Source organism: Vipera berus, assembly GCF_964194415.1.
Source record: "Vipera berus genome assembly, chromosome: 7".
NCBI lineage: Eukaryota > Metazoa > Chordata > Lepidosauria > Squamata > Viperidae > Vipera > Vipera berus.
The window spans coordinates 58,161,205-58,181,572 of record NC_138209.1 but is presented as its reverse complement, the minus strand read 5'-3'; the positions used below and the strand labels follow the sequence as shown (position 1 = coordinate 58,181,572).

Here is a 20,368-nt window from a genome sequence, read left to right as displayed (position 1 = left end):
CCTCACCCACTCTGCCCAAAATGCGCTTGCAGGAGCGCTTCCCAGTGTTCCCCCTCCTCCGCTATTTGCAATATGCTCGGGCTCTTTCCAGACGGGAGGCGTCTCTAGGGGTCGGGCCGAACTGGGCGCTCCACACCCGCGGGCGGACAGCATGGAGACCTCCTTCAACTTGGAAGTGTCGAGACCATACAAGGTTGCGGCCTCCGGGGCCCTCCCACCGCAACAACTCGGGGCTACCCTCTCCTCCTCCTGCGGCCGAGCCCTTTTTCCAAGCAGCACTGCCTCTCGCCTTTGCGCGCAGCCGCAGCAAGGCGGAATCCGTCTGACCCCGCCCAGGCTGGACGCCTCTGCCTCCCAAGCTGTATCCCGGAGACGGACGCAGCGGCGAGGGAGCAGAACAGGGCCGCTGCTGACTCTTCCTGTTAGTCCGGTGCGTCTTCTAGACCAGCCGGCCTTCGCGCTCCGTCGCGGCAGCAGAAGGTGGGTGGTTAGCATAAGGCGTCTGCCAGGCGCGAACCGGTTTGCGGGGCCGAAGGGCACCCCTGCCGGCTGCAGTCCTACGGCCTGCGCGCCCTCCGTTTGCCGCCACCAGCTTGGGAAGGAATCTGGATGGATCCGCTCATGGGCAGGCCGGGTCAGCTCAAAACAAATTCGGATTAATCCGAGTTAACATCTGGTTTGGCTAAGATGACAGGTTTTCCAAAGCTGAATAACGAACATAGCGCTGCCTTCAGCCAAGATGCCCACGGTTCTGGGTTCGCCTTGTAAAATGAACAGCAGAGTGAGCAAAGAGTGTGTATAGCGCCCTGATCTGTAAAACCCTGTTGACAGAAAAATCTTCATCAGGCTCTAGTCCAAGTCAGGAATAAACAAAATGGAGACTGCTTTAGAACAGGGCTTTTCAACCTTTTCACAGATTGTACCACTTTTTTAGGACATGACAATATTCATGTACCACCAGTGTTTAGCAAGGTGTCAAAAACTTGACTGAAAAAAAGGGGCAGGATTTTGGGTTTTACTGGTTAGAGTCATTTGTTGTTATAGAAATGGCTAGTTTATACAGTATTATGGGAAAGTAAAAAGTTGAGGTTTCATGTTAATGTTTCATTCTACTGCAACAGGAAGTAAAAGATCAATGCCTTTTCTTTTCCCCTTCTCCGCCTCACTTTTTTTCCCTTTTTTCCTCTCCATTATGTCCTACTGTTTGCTTTTGTATTTTTGTATTTTATTCCATAATGTAATAAAATGTTACAAACTGTAAAAAAAGGAAAAAAGTACCGGTTTTAATTTCTTCGTTGGCAGTTCCTTTGCTCTCAGGCCACACGGAGGACCCCCCTGTGGTGCAGGCTGCCCAGAGCCTTGGGCAGTGAAGGGCAAGTGCCCAGCTCAGTGCAGCCTTCCCCAATGAGGTGCCCGGCTGCGCTTACCTCCTTGAGGCTACTGCTACTGTGCTCGCTCTCCTTGGCCAGGTTGCTCATGATGTGTGCGGGAGGGCAAAGTGTGTGGGTCAGAGGGATGCCCACTCCCTCTCCATGTGAGGAGACCCGACTTTGTAACCAAAGCATCCTCAGCAATAGGATGGTAGGCCACCAGGAGAGTCAGGAGGAGGGGACAAGGAGATGGCAAAAGGGCAGCAGGGCTGGTCGCGGCCAATTGCTATGGCAGGACTTCTCCCAGACCCTCCCTCCTTCTCATTATAGCCTTCCTCCCTCCCTCCCTCCCTTTTTTTTAAACTGCCAGAGGTTTCAGGCAGAGGTGGCAACAGGCAGGCAGTGGTGAACAAATACACATAAACAAACGTGCACGGGTCTGGGAGAGGCAAGCTGACAGCCACGCAGAGCCCCTTCTGGCACAGAGGCAATGACTGGGGGAGGGGTCAAAATGAGAAACCTCCTGCTCAGAGTCTTGGGTAGCCAAAAAAAATGAACCTGCGAAGCGTTCAGAAGGCAGTCCCTTTCCCAGCTCCTTCCTTCCTTCCTTCCTTCCTTCCTTCCTTCCTTCCTTCCTTCCTTCCTTCGCACTCAGGAAGAGATGATGGGAGATGGAGAGGTTGCCAGCGCTGCCAGCCGTTGCTATTCCACGGAGGCAGGGGCAGTCCTGGTGAAAGGGAAACATGGTGGCTGCAAGGTCCAGTCAGTGAGTGGGCGTGGTGCTGATCTACTGGCGGGGGCCATCAAAGCTGGAATGCGCTCAGCCTTAGACCCAAGGGGCAGCCCTGGAGCCAGCGAGGGCCCTCCCACTCCGTCTCTGTCCCGCCCCCTGGAGGTGCACGGAGAAGGCAGTGAACATGCGAGTGCTGGCATCCTGGGGGAAAGGGAAGCGCTTCTCTTGCCTTTTTCCTTTCTCAGCAGGGACGGTCAGCAGAGATGCTGGGTGCTCGCCTCTTTACGAACCCAGGGGGCGGGTGGGGCAGCCTCTTGCTGGCCCTTTCCCACCAAAATTTCCTTTTATATCCTCTCCTCTCTCCCCCCTTCCTCATTCTTTTCTCTTCAGCGCATGTCCAGCTTCCGAAAGCACCGATCAGCTGGAGCCTTCCGCTGATCCTGGGGCTTCTGCCAACCCTGACAGCCCTGCAGCTCCAGCTGTCTCTCCCTTGGCTTGTGCGGCATTGCTACCGCTAAGCTAATTCCTCTTCCCCCCCCCCCCGATACCACTTATCTAGGACGGTCATGTACCACCTGCCAGGTGCCAAAGTACCACCAGTGGTATGCGTACGACCGGTTGAAAAGCCCTGCTTTATAAAGAAGATTGTAGTTTATTGAAGAGCAGAGCCAGACAGAAATATGGCTCTGGGAAAGCCGACCACATGTAGCTGGGAGTGGGTTTTTTTTTATATGGCTGTGGGAAAGCTGACCACATGTAGCTGGGAGTGGGGTTTTTTTATAACTTCTTGGGCTTTTGTGTTTGGAGTTGTTTCCTGTTCCTGTGGCATGAACTTTGACCTGAGCTTTTGAGTGTGTCCATTTTGATATTCTGATGATGGTGGGTTAAACCTATTATGTCCTGAAGGTCATATCTTGCTTCCTTGGGGCTGTGGCTGATGCCTGTGTCCTGTGTTGGATTTTTTGGGTGAGGTGTTGTTGGTTCTAGGGATATTTGTCTTTCTAATCCCATCAGCTCCAAGCTTCCTGGCTACAGTCTTTCTGAAAGGATTATCAAATCTGCATTTCTAAAAGCTGGCCTGCTTGGGGGAGGGAGACCTGGGACTGCCTTTGCCTAAGATTTTTTATTATTCCTTTGGGGAAATATAATATTCTATCCTTTTTAATATTCCCCAAAATATTTCTTTCTCTGGGTGGGGTGTGTGACTTCCCATAATGCAATGAGGTAAAAGCTAACTAAACTAAGTGGGAATGCAAATCCCAGGATTTGCTCTGACCTGGTTAAGTCCTTTGTTTGAGCCCTTGAGATGCTAAACTTCAAGTCAGAATTCATAACTGATTCATTTTAAACCCCACTATCAGCAGTGGCCCAGTTTATGGTGAATATATTACAGTATTTTGAAACTGCATATTAAAATGCACTATAAATACAGCATACAGAAAAGTATTGTATTAAATACAATATGTACTAAAACAACCTGAACTTTAAACTGGAAATATTACTCAATGCAGCAAAATAGGGCAAATCCCTATCCTTCTTGCTGCAGTGCAATAGTTGTCAATTAACTGTTGACAGAAGACACGTCCCCATGCCATCATCTGTAGCTCTTCATCCACTGGCAGCTGGGGTGGGACAAGGTGGATTTTAGGTGTTCAACCCTACAATTGGTGTTTTCTCTCTTATCCCATCACCATGCAGACATTGGAATGTGTATGTGACATGTTAGTGCAACTCATTAAAGTAGCTGTTCTTTCCAGGGTTGCATAGCTGTTGTGGAGAACTTCCACTCCTGCTAACAGACACAGCTGCTTTAAGGGGACATATGCTGCAGTCTCAACCCTGAATATCCCGAAACACCTCCTATAAATTAATTCAGAAGGATTGCATTATGAATTACAAATCACAATGACTTTAGTTTCTACTAGAAACTAAGTTTAAATGTCTCGCCCCACTGGGATTGGCCTGTACCACTTGTGCCGACAGAGAAGGCATGTGCAGGTCCTGTAAGCCTGATTATTCTGGTTCACAGGGTCCAGGAGGAGGACTTTCTCTGCTGTTGCTCCTGCCTTCTGGAACATCTCCGCTCCCTCACATGAGGTTGTCCCAACCCTCCTATCTTTTTGTAAGGGCCTAAAGATGTAGCTCTTCGAGTCGGCTTGGAACCCCAGTGGGGGAACAGTGCAGTGGAGGTGGTTAATTGAGTAATATTTCCCGTTCAAAAGCCTATCAGCCCACGGATAAAAGCTGTTTTTCAGCCTGTTGGTGCGGCTGGCTATAGTCCTATATCTCCTTCCCGATGGTAGGAGAGTAAAGAGATACCGTCCAGGGTGTGAGTCATCCCTGAGAATTTTCCTCACTCTTCCAAGGCAACGAGCCCTGGCGATGTCATCCATTGGTGTCAGGGGACAGCCCACAATGTCTTGTGCTGTACTCACCACCCTCTGTAATACTTTCCTATCCGCGGCTGTCATACCAGCATACCAAACCACAATACCATATGAGAGGACGCTCTCTATAGTAGACAGGTAAAAGAGGGTCATTAGCCGTTGTTCTACCCTGTTCTTCCACAAGACCCTGAGAAAGTGAAGCCTCTGTTGGGTCTTTCTAGCCACCTGGGTTGTATTAACTTTTCAGGTCAGATCTTCGCAGAGGTAGACTCCCAGAAATTTAAAGGAGGAAACTCTCTCCACACAGTCCTCCCCAATGTAAAGTGGGGCAGGTTCCTCCTTTTTTCTCCGGAAGTCTAGCACCATCTCTTTCGTCTTGCCGATGTTCAGGTGCAAGTTGTTGTTACTACACCATATGGATAGTTTTTGTACCTTCGCCCTATATGCTGTCTCATCCCCACCTGTAATAAGACCCACCACAGTCGTATCATCTGCGAACTTAATTATCTCAGTGGATGGGTCAGATGATACACAGTCATATGTGTATAAAGAGTACAGGTAGGGGCTAAGCATGCAGCCCTGTGGCGAGCCGGTGCAAAGCTTCAGGGGGGTGGACAAAGCAGACCTGACCCTCACTATTTGTAACCGGTCCCTAAGAAAGTCTTGAATCCAATCGCAGATGGCGGGGGAGAATTTCAAGTCAGTCAGCTTCTCGATGAGAATGCTTGGCAAAATGGTGTTGAAAGCTGAGCTATAATCAACAAAAAGCATCCTGACATAACTTCCAGGTTTCTCGAGATGACTTGCTACGAAGTGTAAAGCAGTAGCTATGGCATCGTCTGTCGACCTATTCCCCCTATAGGCAAATTGATGTTTATCAAAATCCAGTGGGAGGCATTGTCCTGAGATGTTGGAGAACCAATCTTTCGAAGCATTTCATGACTACAGACGTTAATGCAATAGGTCTGTAGTTGTTTAGGCACTCAACTGCAGTTTTCTTGGGGACTGGGAGAATGGTAGCTGCTTTCAAGCATGATGGTACACATGCCGTTTGCAAGGAGATGTTAAAAATCCTTGTTAGGACCCCTGCTAATTGGTCGGCACAATTCCTAACCACTATCCCCAGCACCCCATCTGGGCCTGCGGCTTTCCTGGGATTCACAGCCTTCAATACAGCTCTCACTTGGTGTTCACACAGGGTGAGTGGCTGAGAATCAGAAGGCCGGCCAGCAGAGGCTACGGGGTCTGGTCTTTTCACCTCGTAGCGAGCGAAGAAGATATTCAGCTCCTCCGTCAACAAGGCATCGGTGTTAGCCATGCTCCTCGTACTGCCCTTGTAGTTGGTTAAGTGCTGCAGTCCCTGCCATACTTGCCTCGGATCGTTGTCTGCTAAGTGGTTCTCCACCTTGTGTTTATATTGTTGTTTCGCCATCCTAATGCCTCTTCTGAGATTTGCCCTGGCCTCTCTGTATGTGTCCCTGTCCCCTGCCTTAAAGGCAGAATCCCGGGCTCTCAGGAGTGTTCTTATCTCTGCAGTCATCCAGGGTTTACAGTTCCCGTACACTCTAATGCACTTTTCTGTTGTTACAGTATCAGTGCACATTCTAATATAAGAGAGTACGGCATCTGTATATGCATTCAGATCTTGTTCTTCGAATACACTCCAGTCAGTGATTTCAAAGCAGTCCTGCAACTGGCTGAGAGCACCCCCTGGCCAGGTTTTGACCCTTTTTGTGACTGCCTGAGTTCTTTTCCTGAGAGGGACATACTTTGGGCACAACAGGAGTGAAAGATGGTCGGATGTACCCAGGTGGGGGAGAGGGAAAGCTCTGTATGCCTGTTTCAGATTGGAATATACATGGTCTAAAGTGTTCTTCCCTCTGGTGGAAACTTGCACATACTGTACAAACCTGGGGAGAACTGTCTTCAGACAAGCTTGATTGAATTCCCCAGCCACAACAAGAGCGCCCTCTGGGTGAGTTTGCTGCTGCCTGGTGATGATGTCATACAGCTTGGAAAGTGCCGTGCTGACATTGGCATCAGGTGGAACATAAACAGCTGTAATAATTACCACAGTAATTTCTCTAGACAGATAAAAAGGCCTACATATAACAGTCATCAGATGTTTTTTAGAAGCAAAGAGGAGAGGGCACCTTATACAGGTGTGCCTCTTCCTTTTTCATCTTACTGTTTGTTGACACAGTCAGTGCATAAAATAGGATTCCATATGTACACTTACAGAGCTGTCTTATTCTGATATGTATTGGAAATGGTACTCCTTCAAGAATACACTTTTCTTTAGCTAAAGTTCTGGGTTTTTCCCCCACAATTTCCCTTGGATAGTTTGATTAAAGATACAGTTCTAATGACACAAGGAAATACATTGTTTACTCTTCAGATTCTTTGTAGTGCAGGAACTTCTGCTGCTGCTCATGAGAACATGTAAATATCTGGAGTCTAAGATCCACCTTTATTCCTTTGTGAGCAGATGGCGACCCATACCTTTGCCTAATTTTGGTTGTGTGACAGTTATGACCCAAGTGAAGACAAGTGCCTCTTACAATATTTTTTTTTGAAAATTTTATTAAATATACATTTAAAAACAAAAGTGGACATGATTCAACTTCCCTAGCTACAACACTACTATTAGTGTTATCTTATGTTACAGAAAGAAATAACAAAAACCTAAAATACAATCTATAACAGGACAGAGTATAAAAAACTACATATAAGATCTGTCGGTTTTTTTTAGTAAACTGTCATTCAGTCCTCAGCGTTATACTTACGTATCTTTCAGTTATGTCCATTATATAGATGCTAATAAAAAATCCTTACATTATCAACCAATCAAACAATGTTCATCTCAGCGATCCTCCTTAACTCTAACCAATTGTACAAATTTTGCCAAATTTCATAATACTCCATTTCGTTCTTATTTTTGATCTCTAGGGTTAACCTGTCCATTTCAGCGCAGGATAAAATTTTATCTATTATTTCTTCTTCAGTGGGTGTTTCCTTTCTTTTCCATTTTTGGGCATATGCCAGTCTTGCTGCGGTTAAGATATGTACTAATAAGTAGAGAGATGCTTTACTGAGATTATCGTTAATTGTTGTTGTTGTTAGTTGCGAAGTCGTGTCCAACCCATCGCGACCCTATGGACAATGTTCCTCCAGGCCTTCCTGTCCTCTACCATCTTCTGGAGTCCATCTAGGCTCACGCCTACTGCTTCAGTGACTCCATCCAGCCACCTCATTCTCTGTCGTCCCCTTCTTCTATTGCCCTCAATCTTTCCCAGCATTAGACTCTTCTCCAGTGAGTCCTTCCTTCTCATTAGGTGGCCAAAGTATTTGAGTTTTAGCTTCAGGATCTGGCCTTCTAAAGAGCAGTCAGGGTTGATCTCCTCTAGGACTGACCTGTTTGATCGCCTTGCAGTCCAAGGAACTCGCAGGAGTCTTCTCCAGCACCATAGTTCAAAGGCTTCAATTCTTTGGCACTCAGCCTTTCTTACGGTCCAGCTTTCACTGCCATACATTGCAACTGGGAAGACCATAGCCTTGACTATACGCACTTTTGTTGACAGGGTGATGTCTCTGCTTTTTAGTGTGCTGTCTAGATTTGCCATGGCTTTCCTCCCAAGGAGCAAGCGTCTTTTAATTTCTTGGCTACAGTCCCCATCTCCAGTGATCTTGGAGCCCAGGAAAATAAAATCTGTCACTACCTCCATTTCTTCCCCATCGATTTGCCAGGAATTGAGAGGGCCAGATGCCATGATCTTGGTTTTCTTAATGTTTAGTTTCAACCCAACTTTTGCACTCTCCTTCTTCACCCGCAACAAGAGGCTCTTTAGTTCTTCTTCACTTTCTGCCATTAGAGTGGTATCATCTGCATATCTTAGGTTGTTGATGTTTCTTCCAGCAATCTTAATTCCAACTTTTGATTCATCTAGCCCTGCCTTTCTCATGATGTGCTCTGCATATAAGTTAAATAGGCAAGGGGACAGTATACAGCCTTGCTGGACTCCTTTCCCAATTTTGAACCAATCAGTGGTTCCGTGTCCAGTTCTCACTGTTGCTTCTTGGCCCGCATATAGATTTCTCAAGAGACAAATAAGATGGTCTGGTATGCCCATCTCTTTAAGGACTTGCCAGAGTTTGTTATGATCCACACAAAGGCTTTAGCATAGTCAATGAAGCAGAAGTAGATGTTTTTCTGGAACTCTCTAGCTTTCTCCATGATCCAGCGTATGTTAGCAATTTGATCTCTAGTTCCTCTGCCTCTTCGAAATCCTGCCTGTACTTCTGGTAGTTCTTGATCCACATACTGCTGGAGTCTAGCTTGTAGAATTTTAAGCATAACTTTACTAGCATGAGAAATGAGTGCAATGGTGCGATAGTTTGAACATTCTTTGGCACTGCCTTTCTTTGGAATTGGAATGTAAACTGATCTTTTCCAATCCTGTGGCCACTGTTGAGTTTTCCAAATTTGCTGGCAAATTGAGTGTAGCACTTTTACTGCATTGTCTTTTAAGATTTTGAATAGCTCAGCTGGAATACTGTCAACTCCACTAGCTTTGTTGTTGCTCAGCTTTTCTAAGGCCCACTTCACTTCACATTCTAGGATGTCTGGCTCGAGGTCAGTGACCACCTCATTGTGATTATCAGGGACGTTAAGCTCATTATTGTATAGTTCTTCTGTGTAATTTTGCCACCTCTTCTTAATCTCTTCTGCCTCTGTTAGGTCCCTGCCATTTTGGTCCTTTATCATGCCCATTTTTGCATGAAACGTTCCTTTCATCTCTCCAATTTTCTTGAAAAGATCTCTGGTCCTCCCTATTCTATTGTTTTCTTCTATTTCTTTGCATTGTTCATTTAAGAAGGCATTCTTATCTCTTCTAGCTATTCTTTGGAATTCTGCATTTAATTGGGCATATCTTTCTTTTTCTCCCTTGCCTTTCGCTTCCCTCCTTTCCTCAGCTATTTGCAAAGCTTCCTCAGACAGCCATTTTGCTTTCTTGCATTTCTTTTTCTTTGGGATGGTTTTAGTTGCTACCTGTTGTACAATGTTGCGAACCTCTGTCCATAGTTCTTCAGGCACTCTGTCTATCAGATCTAATTCCTTAAATCTATTTGTCACCTCTACTGTATATTCAACAGGGATATGATTTAATTCATACCTGACTGGCCTAGCGCTTTTCCCTACTTTCTTTAATTTAAGCCTAAGCTTTGCAACATGAAGCTCATGGTCTGAGCCACAGTCAGCTCCTGGTCTTGTTTTTACTGACTGTATAGAGCTTCTCCATCTTTGGCTGCAGAGCATATAGTCAATCTGATTTCTGTGTTGACCGTCTGGTGATGTCCATGTGTAAAGCCGTCTCTTGGGTTGTTGGAAAAGAGTGTTTGCTATGACCATCGTATTCTCTTGACAAAATTCTATCAGCCTGTGCCCTGCTTCATTTTGTACTCCAAGGCCAAACTTGCCTGTTATTCCGGTTATCTTTTGGCTTCTTACTTTAGCATTCCAATCCCCCATGATGATAAGGACATCATTTTTGGGTGTTAGTTCTATAAGGTGCTGTAGGGCTTCATAGAACCGGTCAATTTCATCCTCTTCAGCACCGGTGGTTGGGGCATAGACTTGGACTACTGTGATATTGAATGGTTTGCCTTGGATTCGAACTGAGATCATTCTGTCATTTTGAGGATTGTATCCCAGTATTGCTTTTCCTTTTTTTTATTGACTATGAAGGCTACTCCATTTCTTCTGAGGGATTCTTGCCCGCAGTAGTATACCTGATGGTCATCTGAATTAAATTCACCCATTCCTGTCCATTTTAGTTCGCTGATACCTAAGATGTCAATGTTTAGTCTTGTCATCTCTTGTTTGACCACATCCAGCTTTCCTTGATTCATGGATCTTACATTCCAGGTTCCTATGGAGAAAAAATCTTTACAGCATCGGACTTTCCTTTCACCACCAGACATATCCACAGCTGAGCGTCCTTTCGGCTTTGGCCCAGTCGCTTCATTCTTTCTGGCACTACTAGTACTAGCCCTCTGCTCTTCCCCAGTAGCATATTGGACGCCTTCCGACCTGAGGGGCTCATCTTCCAGCGTCATATCGTTTTGCCTTTTGGTACTGTCCATAGGGTTTTCATGGCAAAGATACTGGAGTAGTTTGCCATTTCCTTCTCCAGTGAATCACGTTTTGTCAGAACTCTCTGCTATGACCTTTCCGTCTTGGGTGGCCCTGCACGGCATAGCTCATAGCTTCATTGAATTACGCAAGCCCCTTCGCCACGACAAGGCAGTAATCCATGAAGGGGTATCGTTAATAATCCTTAATAAAAAGATTTCTGGTTTTAAATCAATTTTTTGTCGTAATATTTCTTCCAACCAATTTTTAATCCACTGCCAAAAAAATTTCGCTTCTGAACATTCCCACCACATATGATAATATGTCCCTGGAAGCCTTCTGCATTTCCATCATATTGGTGAGATTTTTTTTTATCTATTTTTGCTAACCTTGTAGGGGGAAGATGCCATCTATAAAACATCTTGTACAAATTCTCTTTATAGGAGGTGGCTAGCGTTAACCTCCTATTTCTATCCCATAGTAGTTGCCAATTATCTAAGTCAATATTATAACCAAAATTTTTACTCCGGGTTAACATTGTTTCTTTTACCTGTTCTTCTAATAAATCCTGTTCTAATAAATATTGGTATATCTTTGTTATCAATCAATCTTCTATTCCTAGAAGAATTTTATCTAATTGTGTATGCTCTAATTTTATCCCTGGTTCTTTTTTATCTTTTCTGTATCGTGACTGTATTTGTAAGTATGCCCACCATTCCAACTCTACACCATCTTCTGATAATCTTTTTCCTGTTTTCAGGTCTCCATTTTCATCTAAGAGATCTTTATATGTAATTACACTTCCTAGATTTATAAATTTGGGGTGCATAAAAATCTCTAATATAGATAGCCAATTGGGAATTTCTATATAGTTAAATTTTTTAATTTTTATCCACACATCTAATAGTGCCCATCTAATATGATGATTCTGAAAATACTGATGAGCCCTATATTTTCCATACCACATTATAGCATGCCACCCAATTTGCATGTCATGACCTTCTAAGGCTAGTAGTCTTCTATTCCTTAAATGTATCCAATCCTTTATCCATACTGCTATTGCTGCTTGATGATATTTTTCCCAATCTGGGAGGCCGAGCCCTCCTCTTTCCTTTGCATCCTGTAATAATTTTAACTTGATTCTCGGTTTTTTACCTTGCCAGATAAATTTAGATGTAACTCTATTTAAATTTACAAAAAAATCCTTACCTAACTTAATTGGTACACATTGGAATAAAAAGAGTAATTTGGGCAGTATATTCATCTTGATTGTCGCTATTCTTCCCATAAAAGAGAGCTGCAAGTTTTTCCATCTATCTAGGTCTACTATAATTTGGTCCATTAACTTATCATAATTTTCTCTTTTAAGTGTAGTACATCTTGCTGATAGTTGGATCCCCAAATACTTTACTCTTTTAGATGTCTGGATGTCAATTTTTTCTACTAACTCAGTCTCTTGTAAGTTGGACATATTTTTAACGAGCATTTTAGTTTTTTCTTTGTTAATTTTTAATCCTGCAACATCTCCATAATTTTCCAGCACCTGTAATAATCTTGTTCCAGATGAAAACTAAATCATCCGCATAAGCCTGTAGTTTAAATGTCTCTTTTCTGATTTCTAAACCTTTAATCATCTTATCTTTTCAGATTATTCTTGTGAGTACTTCTAAAGAAAGAATAAATAATAAAGGAGATAGTGGACAGCCTTGTCTCGTGCCTTTTTGTATTTGAATGCTATTTGTTAATTATCCGTTTATGATTACTTTTGCCTCTTGCTTGGAATAGATTGCTTTAAGCATATTTATACATTTTTCTCCGAATTCCATCTGTTTGAGTTGAGTCAACATAAAATTCCATTTGACATTATCAAAGGCTTTCTGAGCATCGACAAAAATTAATGCCACTTGTTTTTCGCTATGAAATTCATAGTATTCTAATATGTCTAGTATGAGCCTGACGTTATGTCTAATTTGTCTTTTAGGCAAGAAGCCGTTTTGGTCAGTATGAATAAATTCCGTTAAATATTTTTTTAATCTTTCTGCCATTATAGTCGTGAAAATCTTGTAATCCGTATTCAATAAAGAAATGGGTCTATAATTTTTAATACAGGTCAAATCAGAGTTTTCTTTAGGGATTAGTGAGATGGTTGCTTCTTTCCATGAGTTTGGAATTTTTGCTGTGTTTAGTACCTCATTAAATAAATCCAATAGTGTTGGGACCAATAGTTCTTGGAGGTTTTTATATATTTCGGACGGTAGTCCATCAGGGCCAGGTGTTTTATTACTTTTTTGGTTTTTAATAGCTTCCATAATTTCCTGAACTGTTATAACTTTATTTAATATATTTTGAAATTCTTCTGAAACCTTTGATAGGTCTGCTTTCATAAGATACTGTGATATTCTTTCCTCAGTGATCATTTCCTCCTCTTTATAAAGATTTTTATAGAATTCATACGTCACCCATTTTTCCCCATCATTTTGATGTACTATCTCCCCTGCTTGATTACATAATTTACTAATCCATCTATTATCTTTTTGTTTTTTCAATCTATAGGCCAGCCATCTCCCAGATTTATTTGCCTGCTCAAAAAAATTTGTCTAATGCTTTTTATTTTTCGTGCCAATTCTCCCTTTTCTATAATATTAAATTTATGCTTATTTAAATCCAACTGTTGTTTTTAATCTCTACATTGTGGGGTTTTTGTAGTTCTAATTCTAATTTTTTATGTTCATCCTCTAAACTTTTTTGATATTGCCTTTTCTTTTTATATTCATTGGCCATATACGAAGTTGCAGTTCCTCTCATAACTGCTTTGGCCGTATCCCATAAATTTTGAATGCTAGTCTACTCTTTCTTATTTATCTGGAAGAATGTCTGCATTTGTTCCTCCATATTATGTTTAAATTCTGTTTGGTTTAGGATTGCCTTTTTAAGAGTCCACCTCCTTGTTGTCTTCTGTTCTTTCCATTTACCTAATTACAATGGGATTATGATCTGCCCAAGTATTAATATCTATTATTATATCATCAATATCTGAATTTAGTTGTTTCATTGTCCAGACCATATCAATTCTAGACCACGATTGATGCCGCCCTGAATAGTATGTAAATTGCTTTTCATTCAAATTTCTCTCCCTCCAACTATCTTGAATATTTAATTCCTCCACCAATTTTAAAAAGGTACCGGGTAATATTCTCCTGGTTCATTTCCTAACTTCCTCACTCTTATAATCTAATTCTCTGTCTATAATTGCATTAAAATAGCTAATTATACAAATGTTCTCATATTCCATATCAGCAATAACCTTATGCAATTTCTTATAAAATTGTCTTTGTTTTTCATTGGGGGCATAAATTCCTACCAGGAAGACCTTTTTTTTATTCAAGGAAATTTCAATAATCAATATTCTACTTTCCTCATCTTGGTAAATTTGTCTTGCTGGGATTCTATCTTTAACGTATATCACAATTCCTCCTTTCTTCTGCTGTGAAAGTGATAAAAATTTAATTCTTCTGCTTTATCAATCAAATCTAACCTATATCTCTTTTCTTGCCAGGTCACCACAATCCCTTCCGGCATCAGCCACCTAAAATTAATATTTTGTCTTATTAATTTTGATGTAATATGTTGGTAGGGCCTTCTCAGATCTCTTACCCTCTATATTCTATTGGGTCGTCCCTTGTTCTGTGCAAAATCTCATCCCTAATTGACTTCTTCACAAATCTGATATGTACCTCCTTGGGTAAGTTATTTCTTCTCGTGTAATTTGTGTGAATTCTATATATTTCATCAATCTCATTTGCCATCTCATCTTTCCCTCTCCCTAGGGCCCTTGCTAGCAAGTCCGTCATCATTTCTGGGAGGTCCTCCCCCTTCTCTTCCTTCACGTTTTGGAAACGTAAATAGTGGTCTGCTTTCTCAGTTTCAAGCAGTATAATGGTTTTTTCTAACTTTATTTGCTTGCAAAAGTTTTTCATTCATTTAATCTACTCTTCTTTCCTCCTTATTCATTCTGTGCCCCATTTCTAATAATTTCTGTTGATTTTTCAATATTTGCTGTTGAAAACATTCAAATTTTCCATCCATTGGTCCAATCCTCTCTTTGAGTTCTCCAGTATCATTTTGTTGCTATCACAATATCCAACCTATTACACCTATCACACTAAAACATAACATAATAATCATTATTAATCAATTTCAAATATCTATATTCCAAACAGTCCTAATTTTTCTATATAGAAACATGTAACAATGATATAATCAATATTATTCAATTCTTTAACAATAAAAACCAGATTTCACAGTCAGTACAGTTATGAATATTATTATATACAACAAGGGGAGAAATAGATTTTCTCTACCTCCTTTAACATTCAACTTTTTGTTCCTAATTTGTCTCCTCCATATCAATCATACCATAGGTTATATTCAATTAATTGTTATTGGTCTAAATTCTCAAAACAATTACCATTTATCCCTTTTGTTTTAGAAACTTTTTGAAACAAATAGTTCACTTCTTAAGTTATGAGTATCACTCTTCCCTCCTTTGATGCTAATTGGTCGTTAGTTTTTCTTCAAGATGTCTGCTCTCTCAGCTCAGTCCACACTGTCACTCTTCTAGTTTAATTTGTTTTTTGTTAAACTCCTTCTTGGCTTTACTGCAGGAGCCAGAAAGAGAAAGCACCTTTGATCTCCAGTCCTTAGAGCCTGAGAGCCTGTTGCTTTAAGGTCAGATCTCTTTTTCCCCCTGTCTCCTTCTCGTGGTTATCTGACAGGGGAGATGAATTCCCCTTTCACTCTGGGGCCTCTCCTCTTCTCTTCTCTTCTGTGAAATTCTCCGGAAAGATTTCACCTTCCGGAACACTTACAAGATTTTGCTGAGTGTTTCTTCTGCCAGGTTAGATGGATCACTGTCCTGCTGGCTCACCGCTATTTTTGACAGCTGTCATTTCTTCATGGCCGCCATAATGGGCCGTCTCCTTCACCCGGCTCTCTCCTAGGCTTTCCTGCTTTCTGCAGTTCGAACCGCCATCCTGAGCTGCTCAGCTGGGCGCCTCTGCTTCTAATCTCCCTCTGAGAGATCTGGGGCTTTTTAAAAACCCACTGGGAACAGAGAAACAGCTGTGAGATCAGCACGCTCATTCGGAGCGGCGTCTCAACACAGCCATTCCATTTGACAGCTGGCCCCACCTCCCCTCTTTCAATATTGTAGTGCCTCTAGCCATCTTCACTATGAACCTAGACCAGGGGTCAGGAACCTGAAACAGTGAAAGAGCCACTCGGAACCGGTTCCCTCACAAAAGGAAAAACTGGGAGCCGCAAAAAATGTGTGCGCATGCGCGTACATGCGCACATGTGCAGAACAGGGTTTGAGTGAAGAGTGGAGCCAAGGCGAGATATGCACCTACCCTGCATATTTGAATTGATTGGTTGAACTTTTTTAGTCCCACTTTTTTTTTTTGGACTGCACATGGCAGAGGACTGGGAGCCACAGGAAATGGCTGAAAGAGCCGCATGCGGCTCCGGAGCCGCGGGTTGCAGACCTGTGACCTAGACTATGGCAATACGCTCTCCATGAAGATATCTTTGGAGACCATCCAGAAGCCTCCATTAGTTCAGAATGCAGCACTTGGCTATTAACTCTTGCTTGTTGGCATATAGAACTCATTAGGCTTCCCATGAACGTCCAGATGCAATGAAGCTTACTCATAAAGCCCTACGTGGCTGGGCAGGTCCAAGATTGCTTCCTGTATTGACAGTTGGCCTATCCAGCCCAGGAGCTGCTAATGAACCGGGCTTCCTGCTCAATTTATGCTTTCTTTCTTTGTGTCAGAAGCAACATTAGTAAGATTTTATGCATGGGTATAAGTAGAAACGAGCAGGGGGTTGGACTAGATGACTTCCAAGGTCCCTTCCAACTTATTATTATTATAAATTTTAAAATATATAAAAGCCTAATTTACACAGTTTTTGCCCAGAAGCATGTAACATGATTGTATTCACGGATTGAAGTCTTTGCTGCAGAAACCCTTGGTTTGGTTGTAACACCAATATTCTAGATCAGGGGTGTCAAACTGCCAGCTCGTGGGCCGGTTTCATCATACTGAAGCCACGCCCACCCCATTGCCAGCAATGCAAAAAGTCGCAATTCATTGCGACATGTCACGTGATGTGGGGAGTTTGACACTTGTGTTCTAGATTCATCTGCTGGAAGAAATCCATAGCTTTTGCCTTTTGGAAACTTGAAAATTTGAATAATTTGAGAGGATTCATGATGTGGAATAAGATACTCAAGATTATTTGATGTATTTTATGTTTATCTTTTTATGGTTTTATGGTTTTTTCTAGATTTTAGTATGACTGTGGATGTTTTAATTTTGATTTTGAATGCAGTTCAAAATCAAATATTATCAGTTATAAACCAGCAAGAGAGTGACTGATGATGACCAGTATAAGTGGGATCTGGTGTGTCCTCAGGCTTTGCTCATAAAAGTCAAGATGGTGACTGCAGCAGTGCAGTTGTTATGTGTGATGTCATATATACAATAGACCAAAAACTGAGAAGGATCTTTAATTGTAGTGTCACAGTCACCATCTTAACTTTTTTGACCATGCCTTGCAGAAAATCATATATGGGATAAATAAAGCAAGCAAAGACCTCAAGTGAAATGTATCAGGAAAAATAATGTATGGAAAAAACCAGGTATGTCCTTTGTATTATTGATGTGGCTGGGAAAGTGTTTGGAATGTTTGCAGGAACAAGCTGCATTTCACACACTTTCTTAGAGACATTAAATTTTGCTTCCTAGTGGGACTCTTAAAAAAAATCTTAATGGTCTCCTTCTTGTCATTCTGTCTTCCAGGGTCGAGAAAGCAGAAAAATCTCTGGGATACTGATCCTTCTTCAGAATGAGCAGTACTTTGTCACCCTGCAGTAAGTCCATCTGTCAGCTGGGCTGGGACATAGGTTGGCATCCAGGAATTGTGTCAGGACTGCCTCCGTTCAAATCCTAAGAAAGAAATCCCCCGACTCCTTTGATTTAGAGAAGAGGTACTTTTACTAAGAAAGAACTAATAGCAGCGAAAGCAGGCAAGATCTGAAGCAAAACTGCATGCAAGTTACACATAGCAAATCATCCCAAATCCCTTCACCCAAGAGTCTGGCACAAAGAGTCCAATCAACATCCAGTAAGATGTTATGGGAAACAGCTCCTCTCTAGGTGTTTCTTGCCTCTGGAGTCTCAGGACAGTTGGCCTTGGAGAAATGTAAACTAACTCATTCAGCAGTGCCATAGCTCATGAATAAAAACCTTCCTTCCAATTCCCAGAGACACACTCACATACCAGACTCTTCCCACCCCAAATACCTAAGCCCCCCCTCCTTGTTTCCATGGCAGGTAATAGCAAGCAAGCCTCAGAAAAAAAACGCCACTGGAGATCTGGCTGACAATTGGCCCTCCTTCTTTCCTACAAAAGAAAAACAATGCAAAATTCCAAAATAAAATAGGAAACACAGTTTAACTAATATCAGTTAAAGATTAGGGAACATAATTCGTGCTTGGCTTGTCTGGGTATTTTCTATGAAACACTCGGAGCCTAGGGGCTCGAACATTTCAAACATCCACTCATTTTGGACTGCAAAAGAGGAAGATGCTTCCAAGCCACTAAGTATTGTATTTTCCCTTTATGTTTCCTGGCATCTAATATTTCTTTGATTTCAAAATGTTGTTCCCCTTCTATGAGAATAGGTATTGTGGGGGTTGACTGAGCAGGGCAAAGAGGAGACACAATTTCAGACTTAAGCAAACTGCAAGGAAACACAGGGTGGATTCGTTTTAAGATTTTTTGGCAGATCCAAGTGCACCATAACTGGGTTGATTATTTTTACAATGATGAATGGGCCCACATATTTTGGCCCCATTTATTTTATTTTTGGGTAGTCTATAAGTACCTACCGTATTTTCTGGCGTATAAGACGACTGGCCATATAAGACGACCCCCTACATTTCCTGTTAAATTATAGGGTTTGGGCTATACTCGCCGTATAAGACTACCCCTCTTCCAACGCACACCAAATAAAAATTTAAAAAACATCAGATTTGATTTTAATATGGTAATTTTAATTCAAATGCTTATGACATGCAGGTACTTAGTAGGAAAACTGTCACTTATAAACATAAGGCTGTCATCAAACGTGTAAACATAAAACAGTGCAAGTGGATTAAACTTTTCCTAATTCACTCTAAAGCTTTCCCTGCACAGAACAAATGGGAGATCCGCTCCAAGTTTTCCAGCCAGCCCGCCCAGTTCCTGAGTCAAATGTGTCCTTAGAGCTAAGGAGCTTCTCTGACTGCTGCATTCCCCACCTGCCTTTCAAGTTGGGATAGAGTGCAGCTGCTCTTCAACTTTAGAAGGAAAGACACCCAGACCCCAGCCTGTAAAAAATCACAGACTGCAGCTTCTTCTCCAATTGGTCCCGCTTTCCCTGTGCAGACCAATTGGGAGATCCGCTCCAGGTTTTCCAGCCAGCCCTGTCCCTAAAGTTTCAGCACCCGGCGTATAAGACGACCCCTGACTTTTGAGAAGATTTTCATGGGTTAAAAACTCGTCTTATATGCCAGAAAAAACGGTAGTGGAAGGAATCTTGGAAGGAGCCAGTAGGCCAAAGCAGCAAAGACAATATGACAGAACAGCTCCTTGTCTATTTTTATTCATTTGTTTCTTGAGGGTAATAATGGCCTCTCCCAAGGGGAAGAAAAAGACAGCACAGTGTTCACCAAATAGTAAGGAAGATAGAAGCAACCCACAAAAACAACAGAAAATTGATGGATTCTGTCAGCCTATACCATCTACAGTAAGTCGTGCATCCTTCCCCTTTCTCCCGCCGGACAGATGTGAGGCTTTGGCATTGTTTGGAGATTCTTCCCTGGAGTGGGATCTGCAGGCGCAGGCCGAAGAAAGCCAGTTAAGAAGTCAGTTAAGAGGCTCGCTAATCCCTCCGTGTAATTGGATGACAAATGACTCAGCAGTTTTAAGTGAGTCAGTTCCAAGCCAGGATAAGGATAAGGGATTAGAGTTGGAGTTTGACAATCAAAATGGATCAGCTTCAGGGCTTGAAAACCAGCTAAGTGATAGCATAAAGGATTTCATCAGCCGGCGCAGCATGCTCACTTCTTGGGCCATTTTTGACCAGTTTGCAGAGGTGCGTTTAAAGTTGGACTGTGTGATCAATCTTATTGCTGTGGTACAGACGGAAAAGCCGCAGGTAATTTCGGCTGGTTGCCAGACAGAACGACCTGGTCAGACACCATCAATGGTGCGAACAAGGGAAGGAGTAAGCAGACAACATATTGGCTGTAATGGCGGAGAAAAAGATGGTGAGCTGGATGGGCCTGAAATCCCATGGCACAGGTGTGTGGGGGTAAGCAGGTGATTGTTGAAGGAGCAGATTGTATTGAACATATATAATTCTGAGATAAATGTGGGTAGATGGACTTCAAAAAGACAGATAGTGACCTCTTTGTCACAGCTTACTTGGAGTGACAAGGGGGCAATAGATCTGGTAGCATATGAATATCTTCCACAATGCAATAATTATTCCAGAATCCTTCTTAAATTCAAACAATAGCTCTTTCCAAGTCTGCTCACGCGAATGAGAGGATTCCTGGCTTTTTACCAAATTTTACCAACCCGAGTTTTTTCTAGTAGTGAAATCAACCCCTTGATCCAGAGAGCCCCTAGGGAG

At 42.4% G+C, this 20,368-nt stretch overlaps 1 protein-coding gene across 2 annotated transcripts in view; it reads left to right on the top strand.

Moving 5' to 3' along the window:
* The first annotated feature begins 343 nt into the window (after positions 1–343).
* Positions 344–20,368, top strand: part of CC2D2A (coiled-coil and C2 domain containing 2A) — a 258,232-nt gene continuing 238,207 nt past the window's right edge. For both annotated transcript variants that reach the window (XM_081332397.1, XM_081332396.1), the window contains exons 1-2: positions 344–480; positions 17,487–17,557. In XM_081332397.1, coding sequence (XP_081188523.1) covers positions 17,533–17,557 — 25 coding nt within the window. In that variant the 5' untranslated portion in view covers positions 344–480; positions 17,487–17,532. The remainder of the gene's footprint in view (positions 481–17,486; positions 17,558–20,368) is intronic.